We start from the raw sequence: 19665 nt of genomic DNA, 5'->3' as shown, positions 1-19665 counted from the left end.
CCTCCCCGCATTCCTCGCGCCCACAGGCACATCCCACCTCAGGGCTTTTGCACTTGCGGGTCCCTCTGCCAGGAGTGCCCTTCCCCTGGGCATCTGTGAGGCTGTTCCTGCCTCTCCTTCTGCTCACATGATACCTCCCGGGGGGAGCCTTCCCTGGCCACCCTCTCCCCACACCACTCATCCTCTTCCCCTCCTGTCATAGCCTTCTTGGTGTTTGACACCACGTGATGCACTAGATTTACTTAATGATTTCACACATCATCACTCTCAACCTGCTGAGATTAAATGGACAGGAGGGCAGGGACTTCGTTATGGTCTGTGTTCTGTGCCCCATGCCTAGAACCCAGCCTGGCCAGCCCTCAGGGGCCACTAAGGAGTTACTGACATCGGAGTTCCCGCTGTGGCTCAGCGGAAATGATCTGACTAGTATCCATGAGGCCGTAGGTTCAATTCCTGGCCTCGCTCAGTGAGTTAAAGATCTGGTGTTGCCGTGAGCTGTGGTGTGGGTCGCAGATGCAGCTCGGATCTGGCGTTGCTGTGGCTGTGGTGTAGGCCAGCGGCTGCAGGTCTGATTCATCCCCTAGCTTGGGAACCTCCATGTGCCAAGGTTGCGGCCCTAAAAAGACCAAAAAAAAAAAAAAAAAAAGTTACTGACATCTTTGATCTGAAAGGTGTTGGAGAACAAATTTTTACATAACATGTACAGCCAGCTTGGATTCAAAAACCTCTGTAGGGGTTCCCTGGTAGCCTAGGAGTTAAGGATCTGGCATTGTCACTGCTGTGGCTCAGGTCACTGCTGTGGCACAGGTTCAATCCCTGGCCCAGGAACCTTTGCCTGCAGGTGCAGTCCAAAAAAAAAAAAAAAAACAAAACCAAAAACAAAAATGAGAGTCCTGTGTGTGTGTGTGTGTGTGTGTGTGTCACAGAGAGAGACAGAGGGACAGAGACAGACACACAAAGTACAACTGCACCCATCCTTGGGAGGGAGGTTGTTTCCTTCTCAGTGCTCACAGCACCAGATGTCATCTGGTTTGCCTGCGTCTTGCCTGTGCACTTTCTAGAAGGCCATGGGCAGAGATGCTGTCCATCTTGCTCACTGCTGCGTCCTCAGTTCTTAGAACCTGGCACATGGTATTTGCTCAGGAATGATTTGCCAAAGCAGATGGGAAGGGGCTGTGACCCACTGGCTTGGGCAGGAAGGGAACATGGAGGTGCCGGCCAAGGGCGACTCACCGTTGCCTTGAAACACCCTGACTTTGTCCATCATGGATTTGGCCACGTGGAGCACCAGCTGATGCTTGCTGAAGAAGTCCCAGGGGGTCTTCGTGCTCAGGGTCACCAGGGACATGTCCTGCAGGTCTGGAACCAGAAGGGCGTGGCCTGAGACTCGGGTCCATGAGCCCACCCCTCCGGCCCCACTCTGTCACCCAGTTTTACTTTCTTTCCACTCTTTCGAGTATTTCAGTATCTTTTTCGTTTTAGAAGGAAGGCGCATCTAGGTTTTGTCTCCTCCCACTGGGATGAGCTTAGGAGGCGAGCTCAGCGTAGTAGAAATCATGTCTACCTTGTTTGTTGCTCCGTCCCCAGCTCCTAGAAGCACCTAGAACATTGCCTAGCACAAGGCAGGTGCTTCGTAACTAGTGGAGGAATGGATGTGCGGAAAGGTCTCTCCCCTGGGCCTGCGTGGGAAACGGACCAATCTGCACAGTGGCCGACAGAGGCGTGGGGAGAGCAAAGCTGGACAAGAGTCACGTGGTAGAGGGCACCGCGTCAGCGGGGTTTAAACCCTGGATCTGCGTGAGCCTGGGGAGTTACTTTAGCTCGCGGCGCCTCCTCGTCAATGCGCAGGGCTGAGTGCAGTGCCCACACAGAGGGAAGGGTGCGGTCATATGAATAAAGGGCTTATTACAGCATCCGGCGTCCTGGGAGTGCACAAAGGGTACCCACAGGCTGTGGGATGATTACCGTGTGCCAGGCACCGTGCAGAAGCTGTTCTCAGGCACCAGGCCAGGCCAACTGCATGCAACTTCAAAATGCATCTACATCTATACTGTTCTAGCAACTTCCTAAGAAGGCAGCAGCCGCTGCCCTGGGCAAATGCCCTCGTCCCCTCCGTGCCCTCCTCCAGTACAGGTAGGCACTGCGTCTTCCATCTCAGCCACGTCTCAGAGGGCCCGCCTTGTGCCCCTAAACCTGCCCTGGTGCTAAGATGCCTGGGTTCAAATCCTGAGCCTGTGACTTACTGGCTGTATCACCTGGAGCAAATTGCTTCCTTTCCCCATGCCTCAGTTTTCCCACCTGTAAAGTGGGCATCAGGACAGTGCACACTTCAGAGCCTTGAGCTGAAGGATCAAGTGAGTCAATAATTCTGAGCTGGTTACAGCAGTGCCCAGCCCCACGGCAGGGGCTCTGGGCTGCCCTGATCTGAGTTTGGGGCTGTAGACAGGCTTTTTTTTTTTTTGTCTTTTCATCTTTTTAGGGCCACACCTGCGGCATGTGGAGGGTCCCAGGCTAGGGGTCTAATCAGAGCTGTAGCCACCGGCCTACGCCACAGCCATAGCAACGAGGGATCCGAGCCGAGTCTGCAACCTACACCATAGCTCACGGCAACGCCGGATCCCCAACCCACTGAGAAAGGCCAGGGATAGAACCCGAAACCTCATGGTTCCTAGTTGGATTCGTTAACCACTGTGCCACGACAGGAACTCCAATGCCAGATTCTTAATCCACTGAGTGAGGCCAGGGATCGAACCTGCAACCTCATGGTTCCTAGTTGATTCATTTCCGCTGCGCTACAACAGGAACTCTTGTAGACAGGGTTTCATTTTGAATTATTTCAGGCCCGGGTCTGACCCAAGAGCAGAAGTTTGGGTTGGGTAGCAGGTTGGGGATGGAAACTGGGCCCCAGAGGAGGCATTAGGAGATTCAGCATGGCTCCTAGCTCTCTCCTGCCTGCTGTGTGACCTTGGACAGGTCACTTGCCCTCTCAGGACCCTTGTCCATTTCTTCACCTATATAATGGGCAGGCTAACAAGAACACACTTCCAATAACCCGGGTTTCAGAGGGCTGTTGCAAGGCTCAGGCAAAAGGGCATACAATGGGACAAAGTTCGGAGTTCCCATTGTGGCTCAGTGGGGTAAGGACCCAACATAGTCTCTATGAGGATTCGGATTCAATCCCCGGCCTCACTCAGTGGGTTAAGGATTCGACATTGCTACAAGTTATGGTGTGGTTGCAGATACAGCTCGGATCCCACATTGCTGTGGCTGTAGCTCTGATTTAACGCCTAGCCCAGAAATTTCCATAAGCTGCAGGTGTGACCATAAAAGAACAACAAACAAACAAAAAACCCCCAAAAGACAAAGCTCTATCCCCATTAGCTCTTGGGGGTGTTTACCATTGCTGTCCAGCACCCGGTCATCATTGCAGTCCATGGTGGGAGATTCAGGACTGTCTCTGTCACAGTTCACCAGCAGGATGGCGCCCTGCCCACGAGGGCCCCAGGTCCAGGACCTCTGTGGACACCCGGCAGAAATGGGGCACACTTAGGAACCTGTGCTTGTCCCCCCGGCTCTTGGGAAGGCACAGCCACCTTTCCCCAGCACCTGAAAAGCTTTGCATGATTTTCATACCTTGTTCCCACATCAGGTCTTTCCTTGGTCCCCAGAGTAGAGGTCTGCCTGCCCCCAAAGTCATCAACAAATGCAATCCATCCATTTAAAAAAAGGAGCCCAAGAGAGGAAAACCGATTTCAACAGTTTTTAAGCAACTGCTGGACTGGCAAGCCAAACAGAGCCACATATTTGTGTCAAGATGCAAATCTAAATAATTTCTCTTATTGGGAGTTCCCAGTGCGGCTCAGCGGAAGTGAACCCGACTAGTACCCATGAGGGTGTGGGTTTGATCCTTGGCCTTGCTGAGTGGGTTAAGGATCCAGCATTGCTGTGAGCTGTGGTGTGGGTTGCAGACGCAGCTCGGATCCTGAGTTGCTGTGGCTGTGGCGTAGGCCGGCAGCTGCAGCTCCAATTCCACCCCTAGCCTGGGAACTTCCATATGCCTCAGGCGCAGCCCTAAAAATGAATGAATAAATAAATAAATAAATAGCTCCTCTTTTGAGACCTCTTCATTACTCATTCACCAAAGTGTTGGTCCTATGCTTAGCAGCCAGTTACTATCTGCCCAAAGATGAAAGCACATTAAGCAGCCCCTCCCAGGAGGGATCTAATAGGGGTGAGGGCTTCTGTTTGTAGGGGGGCGTTCTTCCCCAGGGCAGGGGGGGAGTGGCTGCCTTTGGGGATGGAGGGTTTCCACTCCCAGAGCTGTAATTCTTCTCCCCACTTTTGACTGGCTCCAAGAAGGGATCTTCACTTTTGACAGATCCTAATCAGATCCTACAGTGTACACCAGTATAAAACTGTGCAGGCAGCTTTGGGGTTTCAGGGACAGCCTGAGTTTTATCCACAAGCCCCAGTTAAGACAGCTCATCCCCGGGTACCTCCTTACCTTATCTTTCTGCAACATACGGCCCCTGCCCCCACCTGGCTCTTTCCCTCCTCTCCCCCTTTCTTCCTTTCTCTGTTATTCACCAGGTGTGACTCTCTCCCACCAGTGGCTAAAGCCCAGTGAGCCACAGCAGAGACTTATCTGCAGACTTTCTCTCTGCTCTTTATTAACTGGGTGATTCTAGTTTCCGGTTAGTGGGACAACACATTCTCTGAACCCACAATCTAGTTTTGTGAAAGAGATGGGACTTATATAAACCTAAATGGTAGTGGTATTGGTGATTTTAATTTTCTCTGTTCTTTTCTTGTTTTTCCTAAATTGTGTTTCTTTTACTATTAACATGAGACAAAAGACAGGCTGCTGTTCACCCCATCACCACCAGGGGACGCGCAAGGAGAACCCAGTGAAGTAAAGAGAGCTTCTGGGGTGCAGGTCGAGGTTGAGTCCTACCTGGTCTTTCCTGCCTCCGGTGGGCTTTATTTTGCCAGTGCGGGCGATGTCTGCGCTCAGGGAGATTTCTGAAATCCCAGGGAGGAAGAGGAGAAGGTTGGCAAGGGCACAGTGTAGGGGCCCAGAGTCTGGCCCCAGCTGGACAGTCCTTTCCCCAGGAGACGTGCCTGCGCAAAGGCTTCTTCCCCACCCCCCACCCCTACCCCCAAGTCCATACCCCCAATCCCTGTCCCCCAACTCCTCACCCCCACCCCCTCCACCCTGCTTCAGAGGAGACACAGGTTGAAAGACCGCCACGTCTCCCAAGAAGGAGTTTGGCTGCCATTCAGGCAGCAGAACCAGGGCTTCTGACCACACCCATTCTCCTTGAGTGGGGCCCAACCCCAGAGGTTTCAGAAAGAGTTCCTGGCCATCCCAATGGACGTATGGTGCCAAGCCCTTGCAAGGACATTTTACAGGCTCTCAGAGGCCTCTGGCCTCATCTCCAGCCCCATGACCTTGGGTGGAGGGACACAGGGGTTACTCCTACCCCACCTGGCTCTTCATTCTGTGTGTTGTGATGACACGGGGGACAAATCATGGTCCTACACATACTCTGCTCCAACCCGGTGGCAGGGCTGAGAAATTGCACCTTTGTTTCTAAACGCATCCCCTTCATCAGAACGAATGAGTACAAGACCATTCCCATGACACTGTGTAGCAACCTGGCGAGCTCACAGTAGCAGATGGATGACCTTTCAAACTGATCCATAGCCACGTATCTGTATTGAGCCAGAGACCATAGCCCTTGGGGGTCTGGACCTCCTGGCTCCTTCACTAACTGGTTGTGTCATCTTGGGTAAGTCTGATTACCTCTCATACCTCAGTTTCTTCATCCATAAAATGGCATACTAATAGTACCCATGTCATTGGGTTGTTGTAAAGTTTAAATGTAAATTCTTGGCACAGTGCTTGGCATAGATCAAGTGCTGTATTTTTATTATTATTAGCATTAATAACATATGGATCAGTGAAAAAAGTGAATGAAATTCACTAATGAAGTCTTCGCATGCTGTTCATGTAGTTAATGAACATTTACGTAATAATAATATCATGGTGTTATTGTTCAAGATGGGATCAAGTTAAAAATGTACTTTAAAGAAGAATACTAAGTAAATACGCATATGAGTAGATCATTGATATGGCAAAAATGATGAAATAGGATGTAAATAATGAAATTGGGGGAACACCAGTTTGTATTATTGTGTAAGACAGTGTTATCATCTATTTTGTTCTCATAAATATTTGAGGTTTCAAAAAGGTATGGAGACTCATTTATTGAAAATCCATGTACCACTTCCTAAGTTGAGAAATAAAATATTGAGAAATAATTGAAGCTTCCTGCAAATGCCCTCTGCTCCCCAGTTGTATGTGTGACTCATGGACTGAGGAATGACTGGTTAGAAATACTCCTTTTCTCTGCCGGGTCTAAAGTAAGCTTCATGGTGTCATTTCTCTGGAAAGATGCCTTCTGGGGATGTGTCTGTGGAGGTGGTGGGGGCAGTGCCCCAAGATCCTGGGCATCACTTACCAACCCCAGTGATGTAGAGCAGGGCTTGGACTGGGGCGGTCTCAGGTCCATAGTATGAAATCTGAACCTACAGGACAAAAGCAAACCACAAACGATGATTTCTCTTAGTCATTCAACAAACACTAACTGGTCTGCTATGTGCCAGCTCAGAGGGGGATGCTGAGGAGACATGGCTGGGGCTCCCCGCCTGTTAGGAACATCACAGTTGGTCAGAGTGGAGGGGTAGCAAAACACTCGAGTGACTGTGATGCAGAGAAGATGGTCCCGTGGGAGCCGAAGGATGCAGGGGCTTACTCTGCTTGCGTTGTGTCAGGGAGGTACCCTTTGAGGTAGATCTTGGAAAGGGAGCAGGCGTGCAGCTGCTCTCCTGGAGATGCGGGGGAAGAGGCATTCAAGGGGAGTGTTGATTATAAGTCGCAGAACCTGGCTGGCAAACAGAGGGTGGGAAGAGACCTGAAGAACCCCCCCCACCCCCCACCCCCAGAAAGGCTGGAGCCTGGGACCTTCGAGGGTCTGGAGAGTGAGAGCTTTGGGTGATGCTGGTCTCTGCAGGGCAGGTGCTCTTGAGATTAAGAAACACCAACCCAGGAGTTCCCGTTGTGGCTTAGTGGTAACAACCCGACGAGTATCTATGAGGATGCAGGTTTGATCTCTGGCTTCACTCAGTGGGTGAAGTATCTGGCGTTGCCGTGAGCTGTGGTGTAGGTCACAGACACGGCTCAGATCCCATGTTCCTGTGGCTGTGGCATAGGCCAGCAGCTGCAGCTGCAACTCTATCTCTAGCCTGGGAACTTCCATATGTTGCAGGTGCGGCCCTAAAAAGCAAAAAAAAAAAAAAAAAAAAAAAAAAAAAAAAAGAAAGAAACACCAACCTGACTGCCCAGCGTTCACCATCCAGGAAGAAGGCATCCGGTTAGCCCAGCCGGCCAGAGAACCAGGAGCCACACTTCTAAGCAAGATGGTGAAGGGGAGGCCCCCAGGGCAAAACGAAGAGCTGACACCAGCAGGAGAGGCACTCGAAGGGGATGCGCTGAGGTGTTTGGCCCTGTCCTGTACACACGGCAGGGATCCAGGGAAGTGTCACAGCCACCATCACCGGTGTCTGGATCGTGGCATCAGCCTCCTGGCTGGCTGGGCGCCCTACCCCCGTCTACTGCCTAGAGGCACTGCAGCCGTGGATCTTTCTAACACAGAGAGGTGGTGGTGATACTCCCGGCTGAAAGGTTTTCACTGGCTTCCTGTCGCCCTAAGAGAAGAGTTCCTGATGCCAAGCCCTCTAACACTGGCACCCTCTCCCCGACTTCTCTCCATTTTCCTTTCTTTCCCTACAGCACACGCGTCCCTCACTTTTATCTGGATTTCCTAAACAGACCACAACCTCTCTATAGAGCTGGCCCTCCTCTTTCCCTTGCTTAAGCAGGTCATGCATACTATCCTCCAGCTTGCTGCTTCTCCCAGGAAGCGTTCCCTGATTGCACCCTCCCCAACCACCTTTAATCCCCAGGTCTGTATTTCTTTTTTTTTTTTTTTTTTTTGTCTTTTTGCCTTTTCTAGGGCTGCTCCCATGGCATATGGAGATTCCCAGGCTAGGGGTGTAATCGGAGCTGTAGCCACCAGCCTACGCCAGAGCCACAGCAATGTGGGATCTGAGCCACATCTGCAACCCACACCACAGCTCATGGCAACGCCGGATCCTTAACCCACTGAGCAAGGTCAGGGATCTGAACCCTCAACCTCATGGTTCCTAGTCGGATTCGTTAACCACTGCGCCACGACAGGAACTCCGCTGATCCATTCTTAATGGAATAGTTTCCATCTACTAACCCCAGACTCCCTGTCTACCGCCCTGCTCCTGCAACCCGCAACCACAAGTCTCTATGCCTGTGAGTCTGTTTCTGTTCTGTAGATAGGTTCATTTATGCCATTTTTTTGTTTTGTTTTATTTTATTTTATTTTATTTTATTTTATTTTATTTTATTGTCTTTTTAGGGCCGCACCCGCAGCGTACGGAGGTTTCCAGGCTAGGGGTCGAATTGGAACTATAGCTGCCAGCCTATGCAGGATCTGAGTCATGTCTGTGATCTACACCAGAGCTAACGGCAATGCCGGATCCTTAACCCACTGAGCAAGGCCAGGGATCGAACCTGCAACCTCATGGTTCCTAGTTGGATTCATTTCCACTGCGCCACAATGGAAACTCCTGTGCCATGTTTTAGACCGACTGTGGTAACTTGTTGCAGAAGTCACAAGAAGCAAAATACATGGGCGAGGACCAGAGTTTCCTGGGGCCACCTGGCTGTGGCCTTCGTGGCAGTCACCTCCATCGCTAATTGGTTATATTATCTGATACTTTTACCCTAGGCTGTAAATCCCACAGGGGTGGTGACCTCGTCTTGTACATTTCTGTATGTCCAGTGCCTGGCAGTGCCTGATGTGGAAGAGCTGATTATTAAGCATTTACTGGATGAATACATTTAATTGAAGTGCTGGCTTCCATAATCCTCTGGCATCCTAATATTTTCTGTCCTATGGCTAGAACAACCTAGCGTGAGCTTTTCCAGAGAGAAGGAGGCCCTGCTAGGGCTGGGGGGTCAATGCAGGACAGACTGAGCGGCTGATCTGATGTCCCCTGCTGACCGCCCCCTCCACATCCCAAGCCACGGCTGCCACACTCACCTTCTGGTCACTTGTGCTATTGCTGGCAGCTCTCATCCTCAGGCTCACCTCCAGCCCAGGGTCCAGGAGCCACCTGGAGGGACCTGTGCGATTCTTTTTGGCAGGAGGGCTGTGAGCAACATCCACGACCACCCCCGGGGAGGCATCGATGCTGAAGGAGGTGTAGCCATTGGGGGCAGAGCTGTGGAAGAGACAGAGGGGGACAGAGAGACATGATGAGGCAGGCCCTGGCCCACCACTGCTCTCCTTACTGTTCTCCCTTTTCCCAACAAGGGGGGACGCCAGAAGGCAGCCAGACTGACCCTGACCGTGGGAGGAAGTACTGGTGGGTGGTCAGGAGGAGGCGAGAAACAGAGAAAATCCCCTGACCTGGAGGGCTTAGACGTGAGCTAGGAAAAGACACGCCAAAGGCACACACACACAGAGGCAGGCATAGAGTGACACGCACACCCAGAGGTCAACATGACACAAATGCACACACACAGGGTTGTACAGAGATGAAGAATCACGCAAACTTCTGTTTCTGGAGTTGTGGCAAGCCATTCCTCTTCATGAAGGACCTTCCCCTGGATCGAAGTTTCCACTGTGGCTCAGGGATAATGAACCCGAGTATTCATGAGGACGTGGGTTCGATCCCTGGCCTCGCTCAGTGGGTTAAAGATTCAGCATTGCCACAGCCTTGGTGTAGGTCAAAGACCAGCACAGATCCCACATTGTGCAGGTTGGCAGCTGCAACTCTAATTCAACCCCTAGCCTGGGAACCATCATATGCTGAGGCTGCAGCCCTAAAAATACAAGAAAAAAAAAAAACTGGATCATAGATAGAATATATATATATATATATATATATATATTTATTTATTTGTCTTTTTGCCATTTCTTGGGCCACTCCCGCAGCATATGGAGGTTCCCAGGCTAGGGGTCGAATCAGAGCGTAGCCACCAGCCTACGCCAGAGCCACAGCAATGGGGGATCTGAGCCGCGTCTGTGACCTACACCACAGCTCATGGCAACGCCAGGTCCTCAACCCACTGAGCGAGGTCAGGGATTGAACCCTCAACCTCATGGTTCCTAGTCAGATTCGTTAACCACTGAGCCACGATGGGTACTCCAATAGATAGAATATATTTTTAAAAGTGTTGCTGAGATATGAAATGTAAGGGAAATTGCCAAGAATTCCCTTCTCTGTGTACACACACACACACACACACACACACACACGCGCGCGCGCGCGCGCGCACGCACAGTGGTTAAGAATACAAAAGACAATGCCAGGGACATAATATACATGATAGAAATAATCAATGCCGCTGTAAGCTAAATATGAAAGTTGTTAAGAGAATAAATCCTAAGAGTTCTCATCAAAAAAAAAAAAAAATACAAAAGACAAGTAAATCCTGAAGGTATCCAGAAAGAAGAAAAGTCAGATCACCTCTAAAGGAATAAATACTAGATTGAAAGCAGACATCACAATGGCAATAATGAAATCCAGAAGACAGTAGAATGATATCTTCAAAGTATTTTGAAAAAATAACTATTAGATTGTGCACTTAAAATTTATATTTTACTACAAGCATCTTCAGATGAAGGAAAATTGATTTTTTTTTTTAATGGTCACACCTTCAGCATATGGAAATTCCCAGGCCAGGGGTTGAATCAGAGCTGCAGCTGCCAGCCTATGCCATAGCCGTGGCAACACCGGATCCAAGCCATATCTGTGACCTATGCTGCAACTTGTGGCAACACCGGATCCAAGCCATATCTGTGACCTATGCTGCAACTTGTGGCAACACTGGATCCTTAACCCACTGAGAAAGACCAGGGATAGAATCTGAATCCTTATAGAGACAATATCAAGTCCCTAACCCTCTGAGCCATGATGGGAATGCCAAAACTGATATTTTAAAACCAGCACACTTACCAAAGTAATTTCTTTTTTCTTTCTTTCTTTCTTTTTTTTTTTTTTTTTATCTTTTTGCCTTTTCTAGGGTCACTCCCATGGTATATGGAGGTTCCCAGGCTAGGGGTCCATTCAGACCTATAGCCACCGGCCTACACCACAGACACAGCAACGTGGGATCCGAGCTGCGTCTGCAACCTGCACCACAGCTCATGGCAATGCCGGATCCTTAACCCACTGAGCAAGGCCAGGGGTCAAACCCACAACCTCATCGTTCCTAATCGGATTTGTTAACCACTGAGCCATGACGGGAACTCCACCAAAGCAATTTCTAAAGACAAACTTTAAGAAGAAGCTATCTGATGTCAGAAGCAGCTGGATGCCAGAAAGAATGATGAGCAAATAAGGTGGCAAATATTTTGGTAAATCTAAAAAAAAAAATGTATTTTAAAACATTTTTATTTTAATTTGTAGGTTTTAAAACAATTTTTGGCCGTGCCTGTGGCAATGTAGAAGTTCCTGGGCCAGGAATCAAACCTGCACCATGGCAGCAGCCCAAGCCACTGCAGCAACAAGGCTGGCTCCTTAACCCACTGTGCCACAAGAGAACTCCCTGCATTTTAAAAGTTTGTAAAAAATGTCAAAATTGTGAGATTAAAAAAGAAGAGCAAGAGTTCTTGTATGGCTCAGCAGGCTAGGAATTCTTTGTGTATTTTGTGGGTTTATTTTATGGCCACACCCATAAAACATAGTAACCGCAGCATATGGAGTTACTAGGCCAGGAATTGAATCCAAGCCACAGCTCCAACCTATGCTGCAGCAATGCTGAATCTTTAACTCACTGTGCCAGGCTGGGGATTGAACCAGCACCTCCACAGCAACCTGAGCCATGGCAATGGGATTCTTAACCCATTGCACTGTGGTGGGAACTCCGCTTTGTATATTTTGGATAACAGCCCTTTATCAGATATACTTTTTGCAAATGTCTTCTCCTAGTTTGTGGCTTATCTTTTCACTGTCACAGAAAGGGCTGCCCTGGACATTCTTGCATGTGTCTCCTGGAGTACACATGCAAAACATTTTCTAAGAGTGGAATTGCTGAGTTTGGGGTGGACTGATGTTTGACTTTATAACACAAAGTTATTTTACAAAGTGCTTAACTTCCCACCCACATGAGTGATGTGTTAGAGTTTCCTTTGAACCATGTGGTGTAGAGTGTTGTTTTGCACCAATCAAATTGGTATAAAACTCTGCCTCAAGGCTTTGTTATTTTCGTGTCCTTCCTTATTAGGGAGGTGGAGCACCTCAGAGACAAAGCCAGATTCTTAACACACTGTGCCACAGCAAGAACACATTTTTTTTTCTTTGCAAAAGCAATTTTTTTATATAGAGCATTTTTATTACTCAATTGCATTTATAGTTGTACAACAATCATCACAACCAAATTTTATAGCATTTCCAACCCAACTCCCCAGTGCATCCCCCCACCCCCAACCTATCTCATTTGGAAACCATAGATTTTTCAAAGTCTGTGAGTCAGTGCCTGTTCTGCGAAGACCTTCATTGTGTCTTTTTTAAAATTCCACATGTGGAGTTCCCATCGTGGCACAGTGGTTAACGAATCAACTAGGAGCCATGAGGTTGAGGGTTTGATTCCTGGCCTTGCTCAGTGGGTTAACGATCCAGCGTTGCTGTGAGCTGTGGTGTAGGTTGCAGACGCAGCTCAGATCCTGAGTTGCTGTGGCTCTGGGGTAGGCCAGCAGCTACAGCTCCAATTCGACCCCTAGCCTGGAACCTCCATATGCCTCAGGAGCAGCCCAAGAAATGGCAGAAAAGCCAAAAAAAAAAAAAAAAAAAAATTCCGCATGTAAGTGATAGCATTTGATGTTGATGTCTCACTGTCTGACTGATATCACTTAGCAAGATAACTTCTGGGTCCATTCATGTTGCTGCAAATGCCATTCTTTCTTTCCTTTCAATGCCAAAGCAATCTTGAGAAAGAAAAATGAACCTGGAGGAATCAGATTCCCCGATGTGAGACTTTGCTACAAAGCTACAGTCATCAAAACAGTATGGTACTGGCACAAAAACAGAAATATAGATCAATGGAACAGGACAGAAAGCTCAGAAATAACAAAGGACATAAGAATATACCATGGAGAAAAGACAGTCTCTTCAATAGGTGGTGCTGGGAAAACTGAACAGCTGCATGTAAAAGAATGAAATTAGAAACCTAACACCATACACAAAAATAAACCCAAAATGGATTAAAGACCTAAGGGCGAGGCCAGATATTATAAAACTCAGAGAAAAATATAGGCAGAACCCTCTTTGACCTAAATCATGGCATATCTTTTTGGATCCACCTCCCAGAGTCATGAAAATAAAAACAAAAATAACCAAAGGGGACCTAGTGAAATTTAAAAGCTTTTGCACAGCAAAGGAAACCATTAAAAAACTGAAAAGACAATCCACAGAATGGGAGAAACTCTTTGCAAATAAAATGACTGACAAGGGATTAATCTCCAAAATATACAAATATCTCATACAACTTTATATATTAAAAAAAACCTAATTAAAAAATGGTCAGAAGATCTAAATAGACATTTCTCCAAAGAAGACATACAGATGGAAAAAAAAATGAAAAAAAATACTCAACGTCACTAATTATTAGAGAAATGCAAATCAAAAGTACAATGAGATAGCATTTCACGCCAATCCGAATGGCCATCATCAGTCTACAAACAATAAATGCTGGAGAGGGTGTGGAGAAAAGGAAACATGCTTATGCTGTTTGTGGGACTATGTTGGTGCAACCACTATGGAGAGCAGTGTGGAAGTACCTTAAAACTAAATATAGGACTACCAAATGATCCAGCAATCCTGGCATATATATTCCTGGAGAAACTATAATTCCGAAAGATATATGCACTCCAGTGTTCATTGTAGCACTACGTACAATAGCCAAGACATGGAAACAACCTAAATGTCCTTCAACAGAGGACTGGATAAAGATGTGGTACACATATACAATGAAATATTACTCAGGCATAAAAAAGGAATGAAATAATGCCATGTTCAGCAACGTGGATAAACTTAGAGATTATCATACTAAGTGAAGTTAAGTCAGACAGAGAAAGATAAATATCATATGAGATCACTAATATGTGGCATCTGGTAAAAATGATACAAAAGACCTTACTCACAAAACAGAAACAGACTCAAAGATTTCAAAACCAAATTTATGGTTACCAAAGGGGAAATGAGGCGGGGCAGGATGGGTTGGGAGGTTGGGATTGGCAATTACACAGTATCATATACAAAATTGATTGGTAACAAGGCTATTACCTTGTTACCAAAACATATGTATATGTACAGCTGATTAACTGCCATGCACCTGAAACTAAGGCAACATTGTGAGTCACCTATACACCGACAAAATAAATTTATTTATTTATTTAGGGCCTCACCTGCAGCACATGGAATTTTCCAGGCTAGGGGTCAAATCAGAGCTGCAGCCACCAGCCTACATCGCAGCCACAGCAACACCAGATCTGAGTCACGTCTGTGACCTACACCACAGTTCACGGCAATGCTGGATCTTTAACCCACTGAGCAGGGCCAGGGATCAAACCCAAGTCCTCACAGATACTAGTCAGGTTCACTATAGCCGAGCCACAACAGGAACTCCCCCAACAAAATTTATTTTTTTGTTTTTATTTCTATTGCCTTGGGAGACTGACCTAAGAAAACATTTGTATGGCTCATGTCAGAGAATGTTTTGCCTGTGTTCTCTTCTAGGTGTTTTATGGTGTCATGTCTTGTAAGTCTTTAAGCCACTTGAGTTCCAATAAAATTTACATAAAAAACCCACCTTGAATATCACAAGACTATTTAGGGAATATCTATGAAAGGCCCTTGTCTGCTGATAAAAGAACGATGTATTAAAAGTTTATGCTAATTAATAGCCTTAAAAATGTTACAGAAAGAGAAACACCTTTTGAAAAAAAAATACTTTTTGTTTTTGTTTTTGATTTTATGATGCACCTGTGGCATACAGAAGTTCCTGGGCCAGGGATTGAATTTGAGCTGCAGCTTTTGACCTACAGATGTGGCAATGCTGGAACCTTTTAACCCACTGAACTGGGCTGGGGATTGAGCCCACCAGGAGTGGACTCCCACCAACGGCCACGTGAGTGAGCTTGGAAGCAGGACTGACCTAGTCAAGCCTCAACACAACTTTAGCTTTGCTGACACTTTTTTTTTTTTTTTGCCTTTTTTTTTTTAGGGTCACATCCGAAGCATATGGAAGTTCCCATATGAGCTGAATCTTGTGATTTCAATAACCTCTGCAGAGGCAGTACCAAGAACTTGAGCCCCAGACAAGCGACATCACAAGAGAGGACAAGGTTCCCTCTCTGTTCCATGAGAATTGGAGCTGAAACAGCTGGCCTACGCCACAGCCACAGCAGCTCGGGATCTGAACCAATTCTGCGACCTACACCAGAGCTCATGGCCATGCCAGGCCCCCGACCCACTGAGCATGGCCAGGGATGGAACCCGCATCCTCATGGATACCAGTTGGATTCGTTTCCACCGCGCCACAACGGGAAGTCCCTCTGCTGACACCTCCACGGCAGCCTTTAAGCCTTGAGGCAGAGGGACCAGCCAGGTTACACCGACCCACAGAAACTGTGATGCTGCTTTGAGTCATGATGGTTTGGGGCGATTTGTTACCCAGCGATAGAGAACGCATACCGGATCAGTTTTTGACATGCTCTCTAGGTTGCCGTGAAGTCTGGAGGATGGTTCCCTGCTCCTCTTTGGTGGCTGGATGATGATATCAGAAATGACAGGACATCATAATAACAGTCACACTAAGGGAGGCACCGCCTGTGCTGGAGGAGAGTTCAGGCCAGAGGGATGGCGCAGCAAAACCCGTGCCCCTCTGCTCAAGCGCCTCGGTTGATGACACACTCCCTGGCCAAACCAGAACTTCCCAAAGGCCCTGGGGCCCTGGACTCACTGCCGAAGCCCGGAGGTTCCTTCTCTGCTCCATCCGTGGCTGTTTGCCTTTATGCTCCCAAAGTCCAGGGGGGACATCGGGCCTCCCTGGCTGCCCAGGTGCTGCGGCAGCAGGAGAGGGACAGGACAGGGACACGCTGTGTGTCAGCTACAACAGGCAAATGAACAAGGGGCTCAAAGGACAACGAGGAGACAGAAACCTGGGGGGTAGAGACAACGGGGGAGGAAGCGGAAGGCAGCCCTGGCCCGAGGGGCTGTTCTCCTCCGCTCGCTCTGCCCGGTGTGGCTTCCTTGCCAGGAACAGGGAGAAAGGTGTGGACCAGACCGGGGGGGTCTGTCACTTGCTGGGGCCTTCCAGCCATCCTCTCTGCAGATGGGGAAACTGAGGCTCAGGATGGTGAGCTTGTGCTGGGAGGGGGGGTCAAGGAGGTAGTGCTGGGGACTGTGCCAACCCCATCACTGTTTTTGGAAGGGAATTCAGCCACAGGGAGGGTGGTGACTGCCCAGGACACAGGTGCTGGCTGGGGGCTGCCGTGAAGGGCAGGAAAGAAGTGACAGGAAGGGCTGGTCCAGGGACCGAGTGGGGGGCAGAGGAAGATCTCCTGGTCAAGCTGCCTGGTTTTGAACCCTGACTCCGTTACTTTCTAGCTCTGTGGTTTCAGGTAGGTTGCTCAACCTCTCAGAGCTTCAGCTTCCCCTTCTGTAAAATGGGAATAACTGCGTTGCCTGCCTCATTGTGTTGAATGTGTTGTGTGTACAAAGTGTGATGTAAATATCAGCCGATATCATATGAACCATCAGGGGCTGGAATGACAGGGTTCAATTCTCACTGACAGGGGAGCCCTCTCTCCCAGGAGTCGGGTGGCCTCCAATGACAGCCAGCCCCCTTTTCCTTTACCCATCAGCCTCTCGGTCTCCTGCCTCCCTCCACGTCCCTGGGAGGCCACCAGGCATTTACTGCTGTTCTCCTGCTGCCCAGGTTCAGGCAGCAAGGGACACTTTAAAGGAGACGTCCCAGACACTCCTGTGGGTGCTGTTCTAGGAGCACAGACGTTGAGCCCAGGATGGAGGAAGCCAGAGGCCGCTGCTGCTATCGCTGACAACAGTGACCACAGCCGGGCACACGCACAAGAGCGTGCCTAGACCATCTTGTTTAACCAGAGCCTGGCACGGGGTGTGGCGCATAATAGATATTCAATGGTATTTGTTGAATGAATGAATGAATGAACAAACGAACAACTACCAGGGATAGGCCCAGCCCTGCATTAAGGACTGAACATTTTCGTGTTTTTCACATTTAATCCCTTACAAGGACTCTATGAAGGGGGTATCGTCCCCATTTCACAGATGGGGAAACTGAAGTTCGGTTGTCCAAGGGAGCCCAGCTAGCCAACAGCAGGGCCAGGTCTCCACCCCGGCCTCTCCGTGCCCGAGCCTGTCTCATCACACCCACGCTATTACACACACATGGAAGGAGGCTTGGCTGAGAGATGCGGGGCAGCACACTGCAGGGAGAGTCAGGTCTGGGGCAGGAAGCCCAGGTCCAGCCTTGCTTCCAGAGACCTTAGGGGAGTCACAGATCCTCTCTGAGCTTCCACTGCCTCAATGGTGAAAGGAGATGGTCCTGCTTGCCCTATAATCACTTCTTCGTGCTGAGGCCCTGGGGAAGCCCCACTTGTAGGTGGCAATGAACCCACTGCCCTGAGTCCAGGCACATCCCAGGATCACTCCGGTCTCAGCTCTCCAGCTTCTCCCTGCCCCTGGCTCTGGCTACCAAGGCTGGAGCCTGAAGCCCGAGCCTAACACACATCTTGTGTCAGCAGAACCTGCTCATCCAGCAGCACTAGACCTGCCCCCCCCCGCCACCCCAAAAGGGCCCCGCTCACCCGTAGACATCCAGCTGAGTCTCGGTGCCCAGCACGCACACGGCATAGGTGGGCTTCTCTGGGGCCACATGGATCACAGGCCCTTGGGCCATCGTCTGGCCAGCTCGTCCTCCGGCTGCAGGAGGCCCTGGGGCTCATTCCTTTATAGCGCCCGGCCCAGGAGGCTGTGAATCAGCACCTGTGGTTTGTGGCCCAGCGGCTCAGCCCCTCCCCACTCAGGCCCCCGGCTTCCCTTCTCAGCGCCTCTTCTGCCCTGAAGCTGCCCCCCAGACCGGGACCCTGTTTGGTGTTGAAGCCAGAAAACATGGTAGACAGTTCAGGAAGCCCTGGGGGTGGGGGTGCAGGTCTGAGGCCACGTGCCCACCGTCCCATCCCTACCTGAGGCTGTAAACACCTGGCCTCCCTGTGCCAAACAGGGGTGCCAGATGGGAGAAAGCGAGAAACGCGGGGAGGCTGCGGGTTTCAGGCACGAGGCTACAGCCCAGGCCACACATGCAAAGACTAACCTGGCTTGGGACAAGCCTCCATGGGGACTTCCCCATGACCGCACCTCCTTCGGTATTTTCTGTGCGCCTGGCGACCTTCTCTGGCCCTCGTGTGGAATACCTCACTCAGGCAAACCTGCAGGGTAGGTACTCTTGTAATTCGCTCATTTCATTCTCATAGCAGCTCTCGAAGGTTGGCACCACTATTATCCCCATTTTCCAGAGGAGGAATTGGAGGCGCAGTGAGGTCACAGAGAGTGGCAGAGCCAGGATTTGAACCAAAGGCATCCAGGGTATGAACCTCATCAGCTGCCCGACCACGTAACACGAGCTTTTCAGAGCTTAACACATCTGCTTCTTACTGCAATACAAGGTCTATATGGGCTCGTTATTACTACCCATTTTATAGAAGGGAAAACAGAGGCACAGAGAAGAAGGGTGACGTGCCCAAGGTGCCATAGCTCGTATGTGGCAGAGCTGGAAGCCACTGTTCACAGAATACATGGGGATAGACACTCGCTTGGCCACAGAGCAGCCCTGGCTGCTCCTGGGGTGATGGGGGAGGGGACGGAGGGGCAGGTCCAGGGGGACCACTCCGAGGAGGCACGCACGGGGATCTGGAGTGAGCAGAGTGCATCTTGGGGGTTGGAGATAGCACACGTGTGTTTTTATTTTCTCTAGCTTTTTTTTTCCTTTTTAGGGCCACACCTGTGGCATATGAAAGGAAGCTCCCAGGCTAGGGGTCGAATCCAAGCTGCAGCTGCCGGCCTACACCACATTATAGCAACGCCAGATCCGAGCCACATCTGTGACGTGCCACAGCTCATGGCAATGCCGGATCCTTAGCCCACTGACCAAGGCCAAGGATTGAACCCATATCCTCATGGATACTGATCAGGTTCTTAACTCCTGTTTTCTCTGGCTTTGAAATAAATAATTTGCCCCATAAATTAAGAGCTGGGAAAAAAAAATGGAGTTCTCATCGTGGCGCAGCTGAAACGAATCCGACCAGGAACATGAGGTTGTGGGTTCGATCCCTGGCCTCACTCAGTGGGTTAAGGATCTGGTGTTGCCGTGAGCTGTGGGGTAGGTCGCAGACATGGCTTGGATTTGACATCGCTGTGGCTCTGGCGTAGGCTGGCAGCTGTAGCTCTGACGGGACCCCTAGG

The 19665-nt window shown here is 49.5% G+C and overlaps 1 protein-coding gene across 2 annotated transcripts in view; it reads right to left on the bottom strand.

Annotated features, from left to right (window-relative positions):
• Positions 1–18122, bottom strand: part of PADI4 (peptidyl arginine deiminase 4) — a 30367-nt gene extending 12245 nt beyond the window's left edge. For both annotated transcript variants that reach the window (XM_003127648.3, XM_021095428.1), the window contains exons 1-6: positions 18012–18122; positions 9201–9381; positions 6525–6591; positions 4955–5022; positions 3399–3516; positions 1234–1359 (exon numbers count right to left, since the gene is read on the bottom strand). In XM_003127648.3, coding sequence (XP_003127696.1) covers positions 1234–1359; positions 3399–3516; positions 4955–5022; positions 6525–6591; positions 9201–9381; positions 18012–18103 — 652 coding nt within the window. In that variant the 5' untranslated portion in view covers positions 18104–18122. The remainder of the gene's footprint in view (positions 1–1233; positions 1360–3398; positions 3517–4954; positions 5023–6524; positions 6592–9200; positions 9382–18011) is intronic.

This window comes from Sus scrofa, chromosome 6 (genome assembly GCF_000003025.6).
Source record: "Sus scrofa isolate TJ Tabasco breed Duroc chromosome 6, Sscrofa11.1, whole genome shotgun sequence".
NCBI classification, from domain to species: Eukaryota; Metazoa; Chordata; class Mammalia; order Artiodactyla; family Suidae; genus Sus; species Sus scrofa.
Note: the sequence above shows the minus strand (reverse complement) of the source record. Positions and strands in the feature narration are given on the sequence as shown.